Source organism: Barbatula barbatula (genome assembly GCF_947034865.1).
Source record: "Barbatula barbatula genome assembly, chromosome: 14".
Lineage (NCBI taxonomy): Eukaryota > Metazoa > Chordata > Actinopteri > Cypriniformes > Nemacheilidae > Barbatula > Barbatula barbatula.
In genome coordinates, this window is record NC_136777.1 from 13,228,060 (window position 1) to 13,247,297 (window position 19,238).

General features: G+C 39.4%; 2 protein-coding genes across 6 annotated transcripts in view; both read left to right on the forward strand.

Moving 5' to 3' along the window:
* Positions 1 to 545: 545 nt before the first annotated feature.
* Positions 546 to 6,294, forward strand: c9orf72 (C9orf72-SMCR8 complex subunit). Its single transcript, XM_079472352.1, has 10 exons — positions 546 to 847; positions 1,276 to 1,833; positions 1,926 to 2,021; positions 2,443 to 2,507; positions 2,627 to 2,699; positions 2,780 to 2,896; positions 3,472 to 3,707; positions 4,678 to 4,735; positions 4,847 to 4,956; positions 5,308 to 6,294. The coding sequence occupies exons 2-10, from the start codon at positions 1,387 to 1,389 to the stop codon at positions 5,492 to 5,494; spliced, it is 1,389 nt and encodes a 462-aa protein (XP_079328478.1). The 5' UTR covers positions 546 to 847; positions 1,276 to 1,386; the 3' UTR covers positions 5,495 to 6,294.
* A 5,094-nt stretch (positions 6,295 to 11,388) lies between these two features.
* kiaa1109 (KIAA1109) overlaps positions 11,389 to 19,238 on the forward strand; it is a 53,898-nt gene continuing 46,048 nt past the window's right edge. For all 5 annotated transcript variants that reach the window (XM_079472429.1, XM_079472433.1, XM_079472431.1 and 2 more), the window contains exons 1-6: positions 11,389 to 11,515; positions 17,645 to 17,750; positions 18,275 to 18,391; positions 18,499 to 18,577; positions 18,690 to 18,754; positions 18,942 to 19,116. In XM_079472429.1, coding sequence (XP_079328555.1) covers positions 17,657 to 17,750; positions 18,275 to 18,391; positions 18,499 to 18,577; positions 18,690 to 18,754; positions 18,942 to 19,116 — 530 coding nt within the window. In that variant the 5' untranslated portion in view covers positions 11,389 to 11,515; positions 17,645 to 17,656. The remainder of the gene's footprint in view (positions 11,516 to 17,644; positions 17,751 to 18,274; positions 18,392 to 18,498; positions 18,578 to 18,689; positions 18,755 to 18,941; positions 19,117 to 19,238) is intronic.

The following is a 19,238-nucleotide window of genomic DNA, read 5'->3' on the forward strand; positions in this document are numbered from 1 at the left end:
TAGCGAGTGCACGATATATATCGGCCGTCAACTGTGGTTTGAGGTGGCTTGGGTCAAGAGGTGTATTTAGCCACAAAATTGCGATCAATGAACCAGTTCAGTAAGGCTGGATGATGTGTCTTACATACAAAGAGGCAGAAGGATTGTGTGTCATTCAGAATGATCTAAAGTTTATAGCTGACAAGGCGTTCATGGTACATTTGGGAATAAAGCCATAATTCCACTAAAATAAAGCCATAATTCCACTCAATTCTAGTGTAAGATGGGAAACAAACTGTCTTCGGTTTATCTTTGCCATCACTGACTACCATAGTAGGACAAATTTAATGCTAGTCAAAGGTGCCCTAGATCGTCTGCTGACTTAAATTCTTCCAAATATCTCATTTTGAGTTGAACGGAACCAAGGATACAATGTTTTTTCCTGCTATGGTAGTCAGCGATGTCCCAGGAATATATTTCTAGGTGTTCATCAGAACAAATGTATTCAGGTTTGAAACTTGGGAGGGTGATTAAACGACGAGGATTTTCATTATTAGGTGGACTGTCCCTTTAACGCAGCACGGCGCGGACAGACCGACGAGACGTTTCGCTTCAGAGGCCCGCGGCTTTGATATCTACCATGGAGTCGACGGCACCGCACATTTTCTTACTAGAATTCACCCCAAAAAGTGATAGTTTAACAAAACGGTGATTGAATTTCCTCTCAGTCTGTCCTCCGCTAGAGGGCGCTGTTTAGACGCGAGCGCCAGCAGCGCGCTTTTGCGCGTCCCTGTAATGACAGCGGAGAAGAGGAACAGGAAAAGGCTCCAGAGTCGACGCTGCGCCTTGTTGTTTTGACCTAAAACAGGTAATAATCTTAATATGCCTCATGCTGGCAATGACAACACGCCTTTTGCGTCTTTAAGACAAATGTGTTAGTGGAAGAAGACGGTGTATAATGACTGGCATTAGCGCGGTGTGTTTTATAATCGAATAAAACCACGGTTTAACCGTAATAACCGTAATTTAATTCGTAGCAAAACCAAAGCAGCCACAAATTTACGATGGCCTCGGTACAATTACATCATTTTTTTTCTACCGTGGTTTAAGCATTTTAAGAGGCAGCTTCACTGTACGATAGCCCTTTAATTTAAATAATTTCAATTAAAATACTAAAGAAAACAAATAATAACCCGATTAAACAAATCAAAGCAGTTCTAATCCATGTTTGTGGACTGGCTTAACGTTACATGTCTCCTCTTCTCCTTTCTGTTCCTCTATTGTTTTCTTCTTAAGTGGATTGCACGCGCGTGTGGCGCAACAGCAGAGGATGTCGCAATCTGCCTCATACCTCTGAGATCCCGAGAGACTGACAGTGTTGTGACAGTACAGGTGTGTGTGGGCACAATGTCTGCAGCCTGTCCTCCGCAATCTCCCGCTGTGGCCAAGACTGAGGTGCTGGTCGATGATTGGTGTCCCGTGCTGGCCGCCACCTTCGCCTACTGGGACAACATCCTGGGACCCCGCGTACGGCACATCTGGGCCCCGAGAGGTCAGGGATTGTCGCTGCTTTGTGACGGAGAGGTCACGTTTTTAGCCAATCACACTCTCAATGGGGAGATTCTGCGGAGCGCTGAGAGCGGTGCGGTGGACGTGAAGTTTTTCGTTCTGGCAGAAAAGGGAGTCATCATCATATCGCTCATCTTCGATGGAGAACTTAAAGGGGAAAAGAACACTTGTGCTCTGTCAATCATTTTACCGCAGTCAGAGCTAAGCTTCTATCTGCCTCTTCACAGTGTGTGTGTGGAAAGACTCAAACACATCATCCGCAAGGGACGCATCTGCATGCAAAAGGTCCTGCCTGTTCGGTTGGGTGTCTTTTACTTGGTATCTAACAGTTTTCCGTTCACTTTGTAATGCCTTCTTGCGTTTTGTTTTTCTCGTAGGGTTACAACATCATCTCTGTGTTGTCATCTGAGATCGTTCCCATAATGGAGCTTCTCACCTCCATGAAGAAACACAGTGTACCCGAGGAGGTGGATGTAGGTGTTTATGTGTTTTGGGGGTTTATGGCCATGTTTAATTCACAGTTTAGGAGATTATTGGTGAGAGAAAGAGCCAGACTCAAACCCAATCTGATGCTCCTCCAGAAGTGTGACAACTGTACATGTCATAACGTGCACAGTAACTGTACCATAGATTCAATTTCAAAGTTATTTATTGGTGTGGTTGTGCACCCACATGGAAATAACACAACAATGAAAAACAGTGGCTAAAAATGAAGATCAAATATACATGAGATAAACAAAAGACTGATAAATAGTGTTTCATTTCTAACGGTGTTATTCTGGATAGTTGTTTCTTTCCTGTAACAGTTGGATTTGCTCTTTTTTGACCGTTTTAAAAGACTAGTGTCTCTCTTTCTCACTTACCCACATAAAAACATAGTTTTCCTCATTACAGATAAAGGACACTGTGCTCAATGATGATGATATCGGGGACAGCTGTCACGAAGACTTTTTGCACAAGTGAGACATATGGCATGTGTTTAAATAGCCAATGATCTGAATTATCTTCATGCCATCAATCTATTATATTGTTTGGTGTTAAGTTATCCAGACAGGTTGTGATAGCTCTCTGTCTTTAGGGCTATCAGCTCTCATCTTCAGACCTGCGGCTGTTCCATGGTGGTTGGCAGCAATCCTGAGAAAGTCAATAAGGTAAACATTACTGCATTCACAAGGCTGACATTCACACCTAAGCCTTAGTGTGCTTTCAATTTCGTTATTTCCTTTGCTAGATTGTGCTCACGCTGTGTTTGTTCCTCACCCCTGCGGAGAGAAAGTGTTCTCGACTGTGTCACCCGGACGGCTTGTTTAAATACAACACTGGCCTTTTTGTGCAGGGTCTCCTCAAGGTATCTCCAGCATCCCTCTGTGGGACACGCATAACTACTTTTCATTTGCACTTTATTTTGTGATTCCTTATGGCTTATAATCATTAAGGTTTTTTGGGGCAAATATGGCTGCAGGTGGTTTACTTTGCTGAACAGTAGTTTTGTGTTTTTTTCGAATGCACCTGTTATTGTTATGGCATCTCGCACATTATGTGACCTGAACAAGGTACTAGTGGATAACCATAAGTGAATACACCTGCTTTAGTTTTTACACAGCTGTCATTAATTTTCACAGTCCCAAAGGACGAGTCATTAGCTTCACATTAGTTGACTACAAGCTCTGTCACACACAACACAGCTGAGGCACTGAAAATGTAAATATGTGCACAATTCATCTATTTAATAAGCTTTCATCTTATAAAACGTTGCTTTCAGCATCTTTGATGTTGACAAATCGGGTATTATATAGAGATTTCTGTGTTTTCCCTCTAGTATATACGATTTGCTTGGCCAGTCATGTGCCACTTGACATTTTGATATTTCTTCTTTCGTCCTACGCATTAGAAATAAAAAAAGTCTCTGTTTTCTCTTCCCAGGACTCCACAGGGAGTTTTGTGTTGCCATACCGGCAGGTGCTCTATTCCCCCTACCCCACCACCCACATCGATGTGGACATTAACACGGTGAAGCAGATGCCCCCCTGCCACGAGCACATGTACAATCAGCGACGCTACATGCGCTCGGAGCTCAGTGCACTCTGGAGGGCCGCCAGCGAGGATGACATCAGTCCAGACAACCTCATCAACTCCCAGGACTCCTTCACCCCAGACCTGTATGACCTTTGAACTCTTAATCCTATCTTTAGATGAAGCTCATGATTGTCTCTGTTATTACTGGCAGGATAGAAAATTCTTGTGGTATTTTGTCCCAAGACATCATATTTTTTCAAACATAATGAAAAGTTAGTCGGTCATTAGGTAAAATAAACTTGGACGCAAAAACCAAAGGGTCTCATAAATTCAGAAGGTTTTTATTAAAGTCATAACGTGGTGTAATAATAATCATTTTGCTGGCGTTGGGGGACACAAGTGTACTGCATCAAAACACTAAAATGACTATATTTCACAGCCTCGAGTAGCTTTTTTCTTCCGTAAAATATAAGCATAAACATGAAATAATTGTATTATGTAATAAAAAAGAGATTATAGATTAATATTCGAGACATAAAACTCGCACATCTGCAGTATGTGGGATTCCAGTTGCCATAGTGATCATTATATAAACTAGTTGGGCTCTAGAATGATGTCGATTGGCCAATCAAAATCAAGTGTTCCAGAGAGTGATATGAATCAATAAAAGGTAGGGAAAACAGTAAAGTCTTTTGATCTTAGTCCTTTGAATCCTAACATTTGCTTTGATATGTTCTGTGTGTGTTGATGTTTGGCCTTGAAATTGTAAAAACTCTCCACTCTCTGCTAATGTCATGGTTCACTGCTGTGGCCAACAAAGTGCTGCATCATTGATTTGTTTTCAAAGAATGTCAATGACAGTTCGGCTGAGAATTTTTCCATTAAAAGTTCACAAAGTTGTGAGAGGTGGGACAGAGATGTTTCACATTTCATTTAACCTGATCACTGTATCACTGACTCAACTGGCGTTGTACATGTACAAAAACAACATACATTAGTCACCTTTATATGTCAAATAGTCAACTTCATTTAGATTTTTTGAATGTCTCTTAAGCTGTGAGATGATTTTTAACCATCTGAATGTATTAATTGCATGTCTCTTGCTTTTCTAAGGAATATATTTCAGGACGTAATGCACAGAGATACTCTCGTGAAGTCATTCATAGATGAGGTGAGTCTGCACTACTCTCTTTAAAAATTCCCTGGAATACTTGGGAGCTTTATACCAGCATTCCCTGCTATGGCCTTGATAACGTATGTGTGTGTGTGTGTCGTTGCCTAGGTGTTCCTGTTAAAACCCGGTCTGTCTCTGCGGAGTGTGTACTTGTCCCACTTCCTTCTTTTGCTACACAGGAAGGCCCTGACACTGCTCAGATATATTGAGGATGAGACGTATGTGCAGCAATTTTGAGCTTGTTATCTTCCACCAGAGATATATTTAGGATACACACACCCATGCACTTTACATACAGTACAGTCCACAAACATGCAAAGTAGATGAAGAGTTAATTTGCAAAAATTCTGAAAGAACTTGCTACTCTGTTTTGTTTTTTTAAACAGATTTTTACAAACATTTACTTTGCTCTTTTAACATTTAGAATTTACTTGGCCACAGCAGCTATTTGAAATGATGGTCCTCTTAAGTCAATTTTACGACAAAGATTGTTTTCACTTCAAAGATTTGTGCTTTTATAGTATCATTATGTCAGATGTGCTTATCACGGTGTTATTTATTGATTATAGGCAGAAGGGGAAAAAAACGTTCAGATCTCTACGCAATCTGAAAACTGATTTGGACTTAACCGTGGAGGGGGACTTAAACATCATCATGGCAATGGCGGAGAAGCTGCGGGGAGGTCTTCACTCCTTTGTTTTTGGGAAGTCTTTCCTGACCAGTGTGCAAGAACGTGACCTCATCATGAGCTTCTGACCTCTGAATGCTGCCAGGATGCCTATAGTTAATGTGATTAGGTCTCTCGGCAGGACTCTCTGTTTATTTTGAGCATATTTGTATGAGCTTTGTGTGCACAGTGTTCTTGAAAGTTCCTCTATACGTGCTGTAGTGCTTTGTTACAACACCTGCTGCTGAAATTTTAATTGGAACAGTTTTGCTGTGAATTAATGATAATCTGCTTAGTGAGGCTGGCAAATTCTTATTTGTGTACAAAAGCTTTAAGAACACTGTGGAGGCTTATGAGATTTTTAGCTCCAGATGAGCTGTTTCCATTCAGACACATGATTGGTTTGCAGTGAATGGCTTTTTATGTATTACACAAATAGATGTGAATGTATTGTGTGATGTGTAACATTGCAAGAAAACAATAGTATTTTTTAGATCATTGTTAGTTGGTTCTTCCTATATATGAACTCTTGTTCAAATTGAAATACCATAACAGTAACCTTACTCTGTAATAATTTTCTCCTGCCTTCTAAAACGTGTGATTGCCTTGAAGTCTTATTTGTGTTTGGGAAACTTTTTGCCTTATCTTTAAAACTAGGTAGAGAGATGGAGCAGGAACCCTCTGTTACATATAGTATAAAAAGAGTCTGGCCTATAATAATAATAATAATAATATGTGTCTCTTGTCAATTTATTTACTGTACCTTGTTATTATGCTTACATTGCAAACCCCATTAAAATAATCATAAATAAAGTACAGAGTACAATAATTTTACACCCCCCCTTCCAGGTACCTCTTTGTTGAAGACCTCTGCTCTAAACTGAAGACTAAACTTAACATTTAATTATTTGCATTTTACTTGAGCATCTGGCTTGGGACATGCTGGCGGGAATGTGGGAATAGTAAAAATCGGACTCGTGTATTCAAATTAGGATAAATCTCTCGGGTACAATGTGCCAGGAAGTCAGCAAATAACAGGAAGAGGCCTCAAGACATTTTTATTTCATTTTTATTGTTACTTAAAATTTATAAGCTTGTTATTCCTCTTCTGTGTTAAATTTAACACAGACAACATATGAATGGCCCCTTATGATGGTGCAGAAATGGCTTTCTCAACACACTGAGGCATGAATTGAAATTGAAAAAATTCTAACTGGATTTCAGACTTACATTTACATTTTACATTTAATCATTTAGCAGACGCTTTTATCCAAAGCGACTTACATAGAGTTCAGGGAGCAATAAGCGTACAAAGAGCAATAGTACAATAGGTGCTTATACAAAGTAACTAAAGTTAAACAGATGTGTTTTGAGTCTGGATTTGAATGTGGCTACTGTGGGAGCACATCTGATCTCTTCTGGAAGCTGGTTCCAGCTGCTGCTGGCATAATAGCTAAATGCAGACTCTCCTTGCTTGGAGAGAACCCTTGGTATTTCTAGCTGATGCTATCCTAATGACATGTGTGTTCTTTTGGGTCTGTATTCAATGAGCATATCTGCAATGTATTGAGGTCCTAGGCCATTGAACGATTTATATACCAGTAATAAAACTTTAAAATCTATCCTATATGTAACTGGTAGCCAGTGTAAAGACCTGAGGACTGGTGTGATATGATCATATTTTCTGGTTCTGCTCAGAATCCTTGCCGCAGCGTTCTGTATGAGCTGCATCTGTCTTATGGTCTTTTTGGGGAGGCCAGTAAGGAGTCCATTACAATAATCCACCCTGCTGGTGATGAAAGCATGCACTAGTTTCTCTAAGTCTTGACTGGAAACAAAGCATCTAATTCTTGCAATATTTTTCAGATGATAGTATGCTGATTTAGTTATTGCTTTGACATGACTACTGAAGCTAAGGTCTGACTCTAGAGACACACCGAGATTCCTGACTTGATTTTTTGTTGTTTGTCCTTCAAAGCAAAGGTACAAGTTCATCTTTCTTTCCAAACGCAATGACTTCAGTTTTGCCTTTGTTTAACTGAAGAAAGTTTTGGCACATCCAACTATTTATTTCATCAATGCATTTGAGCAGGGAGTCAATGGGGCTGTAATCGTTAGGCGATAGGGCTAAGTATATCTGTGTGTCGTCTGCATAGCTGTGGTAAGCAATTTGGTTATTTCTCATTATTTGGCTCATTGGGAGCATGTACAGGTTGAATAGGAGAGGCGCAAGAATTGAGCCTTGGGGGACTCCGCATGTCATGGATGTCCACTCAGACTTATGGTCACCTATACTCACCTAATAACCTCTTGCTTCTAGGTATGACATGAACCGTTTTAGGACTATCCCAGAAAGCCCCACCCAGTTTTCCAGCCTGTCTATAAGTATGTTGTGATCGACCGTGTCAAATGCAGTACTGAGGTCGAGTAGGACCAGCACAGATAATTTGCCTGAATCAGTACTTAAGCGAATGTTGTTTACTTTCTTAATGAGCGCTGTCTCTGTGCTGTGATGTGGGCGGAACCCAGATTGAAAATTGTCAAAGTAACCGTTTGAGCTTAAGAATTTGTTCAGCTGGTTGAAGACAACTTTTTCAATGATCTTACCTATGAAGGGAAGATTTGAGATCGGTCTATAGTTGTTTAATATGGTCTTATCCAGATTGCTCTTTTTCAGGAGGGGTTTGACCACAGCAGTTTTCAGGGAGTTTGGGAAACTTCCAGAGAGAAGTGAGGCATTTACCACATCTAGGAGATCTGCTTCTAAACAGTTTAACACACTTTTGAAAAAAGATGTGGGAAGTGCGTCAAGGGCGCAGGTTGATGTTTTAAGGTGTTGAACGGTTTCTTCCAAATTTTTGCCATCAATTTCTTTAAAATCAGACATTGTAACTACTTTCTCAGGTTGTGGTGTGATCTGCCTGACCCCAGCGCTACTTAAGGATGTGCTGATCACCTTTCTAATATTATTGATTTTATCAGAGAAGAAAGAAGCAAACTCACTGCACTTACTGTCTGAGAGCATTTCACTGGGAATCTGGCTTGGGGGGTTTGTCAGTCTGTCTACAGTAGCGAAAAGAGTCCGGGTGTTGTTTAAGTTGCTGTTTATAATATTTGATAAGAAAGTCTGCCTAGCTTTGCCTAGTTCCATATTGAAAGCATGGATGGTGTCTTTGTAGATGCTATAATGGACTACAAGTTTTGTCTTCTGCCACAAGCGCTCTGCTTTTCTGCATTGTCTTTTCATATTTTGCACCGCTGTTGAGTTTCTCCAAGGTGCTTTTTGACTACCACTCTTCCTGACTTTCACAGGGGCAATATCATCAATTACACTTTTAACCTTCGAGTTAAAGGAATCAAGGAGAGCATCAACAGAGTCAGCAGATATGCTTGGTGTTAAAGATATGGCCTTCATAAATAGTACACTGGTGTTCTCATTTAAGCATCTCTTCTTGACAGACACAGATCTAACTTCAATGGCAGGGGAGATCAATATATCAAAGAAAATACAGAAATGATCAGATAGTGCTACATCCTTAATAACAATAGATGGAATGTTTAGACCCTTACTGATAAGTAAATCTAGAGTGTGTCCACGATTGTGTGTGGGTCCATGTACATGCTGAGTCAGGTCAAATGTTTTTAAAACAGTTTTGATTTCTTTTGCCATATTGTTTTCTGCATTATCTATGTGAATGTTAAAATCTCCGGCAAAAGAGAAACAGTCAAACTCTGAGGAAATTGTTGATAACAGTTCTGTAAAGTCCTCAGCAAAGGATGAAGAGTATTTTGGAGGCCTGTAAATAGTGATTAGTAAAATGCGAGGAGCACCTTTTAACACAATACCCAGATATTCAAAAGACGTGTAATTTCCAAATGATATTTGCTTACATTGATAGACATCTTTAAAAAGAGCAGCTACTCCCCCACCTCTCCTTACTGATGTGCAGACACTCATAAAAGTAAAGTTAGGAGGGGATGCTTCATTGAGGACTGTTGCACTGCAGCTGTCTTCTAGCCAGGTTTCATTTAGAAACATAAAATCCAGGTTGTATGTGGTTATTAATCGTTGACTAGAAGTGATTTGTTTTTAAGTGAGCAGATGTTTAAAAGTGCTAACTTAACAGTCTTGCTTTTTGCCCCCATAGCAATCTTGGTTTGACGTGCAATGGGCACCAGATTAGTCTGGTTTGATCTACGACTATTGAAGGCCTTAGACTTTCTGTCGTGTGATAGCACAGCAATAGAAAAAGATACAGGCACACCGGATTCCCGCTTGTTCTGTAAACATTTGATAAAGTTACTGTTATCATAGCGGGGACCCGACACATATCACTTAGAGCTGGTATTAGTTGTTTTTGGTTGATCTCGAGGAGATGGAGGAGGGTGTGGGCCCTTGCGTTGTGGTAGAGGCCGAAGAGCTCTCACAGGAGGAGGGCGAAGGCGAGCTGGGCCTGCAGGCTTTGGTGGCCGTGGGGCTTGTCGTTTTTTGGTCGATATTTGGGGGCTTCCAGCAAGTTTGGTTCCAGCATACACCAGTTTTTCCATTTTCTCTGAGAAGCACAGAAGTGGAGATGCTGGGGAGAGAGATAACGTGTCTGGTGAGAGGGGCTGTATCTCTGGTGTTATCAGAGGCTGTAATACGCTGTCCTGGTTTCCCTGGCTGTTTTCCAGGAAGTCCTCCTTGGGTGCTGAATCTTGGAGCAGTTCTAATATGTCACAGTCTGTCTGTGTTGAGCTCGGTGGGCAGGGCTCAGCTGAGATGGTGTCCATGAACTGAGTGGTGTTATCATTGTGTGACGTGTCAGCCGCATGTCCAACCAGGTGCTGAGGTGAAGACATGTGGTCATTCACACTGTGTTCGTGTGTGTGTGTTTGCCATTCCGGTTGAGTGGATTGGCAGAAGGACGACTGAGGGAGAAGAAGATATTGTCCTTAAGCACTCTTGAACCCAGTTTGTTTGGCTGGTGGCCATTTTGTTGAAACAGTTGCCTCTGACTCCAGAAAATATTGAAGTTGTCAATGAAGTTCACTCCTTTTATATTGCAGGTTTTTTTGCAGCCATGTATTAAGCCCAAGCAAACGTGAAAACCTGTTTGTTCCTCTTGCTGGGATTAGTCCACTGATGAATGTTTGAACATTCAGTCTTTTTAGTGTTTCAAAGAGTTCATTGAAATCCTTCTTAAGAAGTTCTGACTGTTCTGTATGAATATCATTTTTCCCCACATGAATGATGAGTCGATTTGCAGTCTTATGTTTCATCAGAATGTTCTGAAGTTCCCTGTTTACATCAGAAGTTGTTGCTTATGGAAGGCAGCACGTAGTTGTATCCCTGCTACTAATGTTTCTGATTATGTAGTCAACCACTATCAGAGTCCTGGGCTCAGCTGCGCTTTGAGCTTAGTGCCGCTGTCTGTTCGACTTTGAGCGCCTGTTAAAATCAGAGTTAGCTGCTGTCTGATTAAGTCTGTGTTCGGACACATTCATCAAATTAAGTAATACATTTTATGTTGTTATGTTACGTTACGTTGTGTTGTGAATTTACAAGTTTGGAACAACTTGAGAGTGAGTAAACGATGACATACTTTTCATTTTTGGGTGAACTGTATCCCTTTAATGCTTAACATTTTCTTTCTGTCTCTTTCACTTACTGTCCTACTGGAATTTTGAAAAATCTGGTTTTGTAAATAAAATGTGTGCATAGTGTAAATATTTAAGCTAATCTTATTATACTCTAATTTTAGTGCCGGACAATTCTTAACTAATATCTTTAAAAATGTATAAAATTTTATTATATAAAAAAACGAATTTATTTAAATTCTAAAAAAATAGGTATTTAAAGCGCTTTTTGACGCGCATTTTTTATTGGCCACATTCCGTGTCGATCACGACAAGGTTTATCATCTCGCTCTCTGACTGGCTGTGCTCTCCGAAACATATCTGTGATTGGTCAAACCTGACACATGACGCCAAAACAGGAAGCGCAAGCGCTGTCCGTGTACATACTCCGGAAAAGAAATCGTTAGATTGAGAAATGGGTGCTGTCTCCTGAAAGGAGTACAAGAGAACAGCTCCAAGGATCATGGCGACGTGAAATGTAACAAGGCGAGGTGAGTAAACTGCGCGTCTCTATTCAAATCGTGTCGGCACTAACCGCGGCCTACAATACAGCAGAGATTGAGCGATATCTGCCTCCACTCACTCCTATAGTCCGGATCACCTGCTGAGCCCAAGCGCCGCTGTCATGTTTACAACCATCTATTTCTTTACGTTAAAACAAGACAACGGACCAAAGAACATGTTCAGATATCTGTGCTGTCTCGCTGATGTGCAAAGGCTTTTCTAAAGGTGCCAGAAGGGTTAGCATTGTGCTTTGTAAATGCTACTGCCTTGCATGTTGCGTTAATCTGGGCAAACTACACATCGAGTTTCATTAATGTAAAATTATTCTTTATTATGAACAGTTTGGCACAATGGCTCGGTTGTCAGTCACGCAGAAACAAAGCGTCCCACACATGGCTCTCCTCTTTGTTTCAGTTCATGGGACAAAACAGGTGTCGTTTCCAATGTTGCACTTCTCGCATCGGTTGTTATTAAAGCTCAAGCCGATCCTGACACGTGTTGTTTTGGTCGAGCATCTGTCAGGTTCGTAGACGCGTCTGTGTGATGTTACTGGCGGATACCGAGCTCCTCTCAGCTGATGTTGAACTGGTTCAGAGGTGATGACATCTCTGTTTCAGTTTCATTTCGGCTGACACATTAATAGTTAATATCCTGCCAATTATGTTAAACTGCAGGCCTCGGAACGGCATATGATACCTTGGACCTTTTGTGTAAATAAATATAGGGTGGCAAAGTTACACTTGATTTTCTCATTAAGCAAATGTCCTATTGCAACACTTTTCGCAAAGCCCTGTTCTTGTAACGTCTTTGAACACGCCACACCTGATCCGAGGAATGTTTCTGTTCGTCTAGCTGTATCAGGCACCTGACAAGCATGCGCAACACTATGCAAAACGTGAAGGATGGATTGTTTTGCATGTGGTTATAACTAAATTTATACTATTTAGTATTTTAGTAATGTATAATATAAGTTTGAACCTTGGTGGGCACAAATGTCTACATCTGTTGATATGACGGAGTTTAATACATATGGCACTCTAAACATAAAAATATCTAGTTTTGCTCGCGTAAGTCTTTGAAGTGTGGCGTTATTTTGGTATGCCAGGCTCTGTAAGCAGAGGGAAGTAGCCGTCTTGAGGATTTATACACACTGCAAGTCTTCACAAGATTCTAGGGGTTCTAGTCATCTGCGACACTTATTCAACATGATTGCTCTCATGCGTAGACTGAAATAAAAGATTCGTCTCTCAGCTTGATGAACGGTCACATATTGGTTTTTAGCAAACCACCCTGTGATGCTTTAACTGTGCTCTTCATCACAGAATTACACGTATGCTACATGATCTCTGTGTTATTCTCTATAGACCCCTTTAGGGCCGACGTCACTATGACGTCACGCCGTTAGCTGGAGGCAAACAAAGGGAAAACTGGAGGCGGCCAAAACAAACAAGCACAGATTCGGCTCCATGTTTAAAATGTCATCTTGTTGTGTTGCTCAGTGCCACGATCGATAGAGTACAGTCTTCAAATTTGATATTTTAACACATTCCTGCTGCCATTGCCAAACAAAAACACAGACGACAGCTGTAGTTAAACACAATAAAACGAGAGGTACAGTCTAAATGATCCTAAAGAGGCTGGCTTTTTCAACGTACACTTTATATCACTTAGTGAAATAAACTCCTGTCTTTGTTGGTATGGATTATGGTTTGGGTGTGTGTCTAAAAATGTATCGTGTTCACCCACTTAATCACAACAACTAGGGAACAAGTTATTTTCATGTATCTGCGCATATATAAGATTACTTTTTATCAGTTAGCCAACGACCGGAGACCAAACATAAAGGAAACTGTGTGCCGTTGCTGTTCTACAGTTTTCATAAGTGCATTCATAGAATTGAGGAGAGAAAGCATAGAGTAGTTATGTGTCAAGTGTGAGTACATACAAGATGTGTATACATTCTTAGTTTCTCTTTACTATACACGCTTGGTTACTTAATCTGGCATGTATGGATGTCATACCACTTAACTGGTACGGAAGGAAATCCTGACAGTTCGTCCATCTATTGAGGGAGTGTATACAGGTCGCCCAATCTGGTTCTTTCCGTTAAAGTTCACATTTTCAACAACAGTAACAGTCCAATGCAGTTATTGACAGTACACATTCAAATTAAATCATATTTTCTTCAGTCATTGTGATAAAAACAAGCTATCAAAACATCCTCGCAAGCGTTACTTAAGCAGGCAGGGGAATCTTTCTGTTTCCGCCTAAGCTCGTCCCACAAAAACGTGTCGCAATCTTTACTAACAAAAAAGGGGCCTATATAGCGAGATGGTTTGACCTCATTATTACTCGCATTGTTCTGTCTGAATGTATCTTTGTATGTGACAAAGATATTCTTCTGGACAAACTTGTTATACTAGAATCCAACAGCGTCATAAACCCATAGTAGCTAGCTATTGGCTAGAAGCCAGTAAGCCAGACTGGTCTTTGGTTAAAATAAGACATTTAAGTGGTATATAAACATTACTTGTGTGCATTTTGAGACAAAACAATAACACTTAATTTTGGGATGTGTTCGTGCAAGATGTTTTCTGTTCAGATAGTTCTAACATTTACTTTAATCCAGTCCTGTACGAGAAACCATCCGTAAGCCTGTAACACTGTCGTAATAGAAAACTGTTGGATGTTGCCGAGGAACTAACAAAAGCATGTTATGTCAGGGATAATGTACAGGCCAGTTGTTATCGCATAAATAATCCCCGACGAATGCAGAACTTCCGCGAGGATGAGCCGTTAACTATCGGTTTTTAGGTAAGATGCTACGTTCAAATGTCACAAACAAGCAAATTGGTTTAATCATTTGTAAAATTAATATAATGTCATATATGTTATTAAAAGACATATTTATATTTAATTAGCAAAAAACACTTTGCTGCATTCGGGTTACCATGTGTAATTAGTTTTTAGAGGTCGTTATCAATAACAAACCTGCAAATGTCTCGACTGGCCAATCAGAATCAAGCATTCCAACGAACTGTGTTATAAATTGTAATATTTAAGACGTTCTTGTTAATAAAGATACAGTATATTGAAAAAAAATATGCAGACACTTCATTCTGGCTTGTACTACTAACAGCAAAACACTGTTACTCAAAAGTTAAAACTAAGCACATTTTGAACTCTCTTCGCCACAAATGCAAAACAGATGTGGAAGGAAATACAGCCGCAGAAAAAATTAAGAGATCATTTCAAAACTCTTTTTCTTACTTTCGTTTGTACTATTTATGGGTATGTTTTTAGGTAAAATTAAAATTTTTGCTTCATTTTGTGAACTACTAACAATATTTCTCCCAAATTTCAAATAAAATATTATTTCTATTTGCATTTATTTGCCGAAAATGTTACTGTGGAAACCGGTCAAAATAACAGAAAAGATGCTCTGTATTTTTCTAGGGCTCAAATACTGCAAAGAAAACAAGTTCATATTCACCTTTAAGCAATATTACATCATTATTATTTGTATTTAGAAAAAGTTCAAAAATCTTTTTTTATGTGACAACCTGAATTTTTATCAGTTTTCATGTGTCTTGTCGTGCTGTCAGTCTTTCAAAATGCTGTTGGATGACTTTATATCATCATTCCTGAGGTTTGATTTCGTGGAAATTCAACAGACACTGCCTCAATACATCTCATTTGGAATGGTCTCCTAAATGTTTCGGCGGCTGTGTATGAAAGGAGATTAAAAACATACTTATAAGAAACCATAAAGCTGATGTTAAATGTAGGGCTGCAACAACGAATCGATAAAATCGATAAAAATCGATTATTAAAAATGTTGGCAACGAATTTCATTATCGATTCGTTGTATCGCGCGACTATAACGTGCGCCACATGTTTGAGTGGCGTGAGCGTGGCGTTTCTGTTGCGTGTCAGCTCTGTGGCGGCTGCGTCGTGTTTTCTGTATCTTTGCACACCAGCACCGTGCCTGACGCGGCGCTGGCGCGCTGCTGCTGCTAGGTGACATAGAGGGAGGCCGCCGACAGACAAGGGTCTCGTATTCACGACATGTTTAAACTTTTTTCACATAACCTACACCTTACAAAATCCGAAAAATGAGTAAGTAGTCTGTCTGTTTATTTAAATAACATTTCCAAATGTTTTGTAGCTTTATTACCTGATGTTGGACCGTCACTCAGATGACACACTAGACTACGTTGTTATTGTAGTGTGTCATATTTTTTTTCCATTTTTAATCACATTGTTAAGAGCATAAAAAACAAAAATAATTCAGTCACCAATACATTTTGGGGTTTAATACGAACCACAATTCGTATTAAGATGATTCTCAGATATGTTATTAAAGTTGTAACGTAATCAATTGATGCACGAGTTTACTTTATGCAATATGTGTTTAAGATGGACATAAATTAATATTCCCATTCAATGCAATGTATCTTTTCATTGGATATAGCCTAAGCATTTTCTTGGAGGAAGATTTTATGGAAAAAAGTAGTTAATTGGAGTATTCATTTGCAACATTTTAGTAATAATATCTCATACTTAATAGGAATATTAATGTATAATTTATTTCAATATTCACTTGTTGTTTCTCCAAAAATGCATTATAAACATGATTTAAGTCCTGATGTTTTCTACAGTGGACATGTAAACCCCGTAACGTGTAGATGTTGGTTTAATGAAATTCAATTTGAAAATACGTTCAAATAAATGATGATTAGCTTTCAAACATCAAAATGGCATTCATTAATATGTATTCGTGTACAAAATTACATATAAACATCTTTTCCTATTCTATTTTGCCTGGAAACGCTTCCAACACGCTTGCGTGTCTCGTGAAAAATAGGCGTCGATTCAATTCCTAGCATGCACGCGTTTTCCGTGCGGCTCGTCTCACGCAGGCAGTGTGCAAGCTCTAACCTGTTAACATGGGAGCCGATTTAAAAACGGTCACGCCAGGCTTCTGAGACGCTCACGCCACGCATCTAGTGTGTCACAGGACTAAAAAAAGTTGATCGCGCCGCGCAGCATAGCGGAGGAAAAATAAATAAAAAAAGCAGAGCGGAGATAGAGGAAAGACCATCAGAGAGACCCGAAAAAATTCCAGAAAAAAACAGCAAACCACGAGAGGCTTCTTGATGGGAAATGCATCATGTAAACCACAGCCAGCTGTAATAATAATATAATAAGTAATAATAAAGCTTTTGAAATATGTTTTGCAATGTCAGTTCTATTTTTCAATAAAGGGTTGAAAATGAATGCTTTTAAAAATTTGTATCCGATTCATCGATTAATCGAACAAATAATCGACAGATTAATCGATTATTAAAATAATCGTTAGTTGCAGCTCTAGTTAAATGTTCACAAAAAATGCACCAATAGCCATTTTCTAAGTTTTGGGCTTTTTACTTTCTTTGTTTGATTTTAGTTTTTATTAGATATTATTACCTGTGGTACTAAAATATAAAGTCATCTGGGTAAATAAACAATGGAAGATATAAGGTGGACTATGACATGATTTGAACCCTATCAGGTCACCATCACTACATGTCTTCTGGTATTTGTAATGAATCATTAATATGAATAATATTTTCAGTTAATAACACTACTGTGTTGGCTCGGTCTAATCTTTCATTTCGTTTTTTCATATGAATTTGATTGCGGAACGGTCACAATTTATATCAATAATACGGTTTTCTCTCACAGTGCATGAAGAGCTAAATTCACATACGATTTGTGAAATATAGATTTGATAGAGACAGTGTGTGAGGTGGGCGGGTCAGGATGGGGACGTGACCTTGGTCAAACTCAGGTGTGCCGTGAGCATGACAGCGCAGTGATGTCAGAGCACAAGTTTCTGCTCTATATTATTTCTAGTGCTGTCACCGCAGTAAAAGCGCTCAAATAAACTTGCATGACTGCTCAAAGATTACAGACCTGTTAGAGTTAACTACTAATATTTTTATCAATTTAGTAAATGAGGTGACTTCATGGGGATAAACAAAACATCAATCATTTTGGCTTGTGTTTTTGCTATTGTTCTCTAATATACATTATGGGCTAAATACGGTGATTTCTATTGTATTCCTCTGCAGTGGGGTGTAACCATGGATAGCAAAGCCAACAACAGTTTCCCCAGCTTTGATGATTTAGATGAATACCTCACCAAACGCAACTCCAACTTTGTGTGGCTTCTCGTGGGTAAGTAGACGGTTGATGAGAGTCATCAATAGTTTTTTTCGGTCTTGCCCTGAGCAACGCTTCTTGACATGTTGAGACTAAAACTTCGCACATAACAATCTACAAAGCTGTTTACTCAAGAAGTTGCATAATGCATTCTGATGACAGATGCCCCATTTCTATTTATGCCATGCTGTGTGGCTGCTTCATTTCCCCTCCACTGTAATACATGGAAGTGATTCACAGATATCAAATGTGTAAATAAATCACTTTAATTGTTCTCTATTCATTTTTTATATTTGTATTGAAGGCTTGCAACAAAATCAGATGATTTTTTGCTGTTATTCAAATTCTTTTTTTTCTTCCACATGCAAAAGTATCATTTGTTACAAAATAATAATGTCTAAATTAATATCAATAGATTTCAGCACATTATTATGCAGTGACTTATTTAGATGTGTTATTCGGCTTGAAGTGAATTATCCTCAGTTATTGTTGACTATGATTTAAGCATCGCTATGTGTGTGGCTTTCTGTTTTCCACAGCCACTATCATGTCCTGCGGATGGATCATATACTTGACATACTACAATTCCCGCAATATCGGACTCATTCTCACCGTCATCATTAACAGACTCTATAAGAATGGATACATTCACATTGGTAATGGTTTACATCACTGCTAGCTTCTGTGCCCTGTCTTTAGTTGTTTGTTCAGCGTCATTGAAAATCGTCAGTTTTCAATGACGACTGTGTTTTTTCGTTGGCAGGTTCATTTTCATTCTCCGTTCTCTCTGGCAAGGTCATGTTCAGAGATGTCTATTTCATTAATGAAGACATGTCTATCAGGTAAGGTGTATTAGACTTCAAACCTACCCATGGAATTGTTTCCTGCGTGCCTTTTTCTCTTTGTGTATGTCATACATCTTTCCGTAACTGTACTGTAAATATTTGCTTCCAGAATTCAAGACGGTTTGCTCATATTTCGATGGTGGAAGATGTATAACCCTAAGCAGAAACTACATGGTCAGTAGACAACACAACAAATCGTAGTTTGATTTGTTCAGGGAGCCTTTTTGTGTTTTTATCGTTACTTCAACCATACAATAAAAAACACTTTGTTATCTGATTCATTTATACCTTTATACTGATTTATGGGATGGAGAATGAGGTTGTAGTGATTTTATATTCTCTGTTGTTACTGTGATCGCAGACCCGAAGGCCGAGACGCGACTCTATGTGACTGTTAACGGCTTTGAGTTCCATGTTTATAATCGCACGGACTTGTACACCCGGCTCCAGGAAATATTTGGCCTGGAGCCCACCCTTGTCCCACCCCACCGTGATGAGGAGAAAGGTCGAGAGCAAAGAGATACAACCATGGAGAGGTAATCGTACAACACCGCACTAATGGAAGATCATGCTTAATAAGATTAAAGGTGATATCTGTTATTCAAGCTTGTAGGGTAATTCTCCTAAAATGTGTAAAGCGTCTGTGGTACTGATAGTA

Bases quoted from the DNA above. Each gene is read 5' to 3' on its own strand.
- c9orf72 (XM_079472352.1), top strand. From the start codon at position 1,387: ATGTCTGCAGCCTGTCCTCCGCAATCTCCCGCTGTGGCCAAGACTGAG. The intron at 1,834-1,925 runs GTCCTGCCTGTT...TTTTTCTCGTAG, and splicing joins GACGCATCTGCATGCAAAAG to GGTTACAACATCATCTCTGT. The intron at 2,897-3,471 runs GTATCTCCAGCA...TTCTCTTCCCAG, and splicing joins TTGTGCAGGGTCTCCTCAAG to GACTCCACAGGGAGTTTTGT.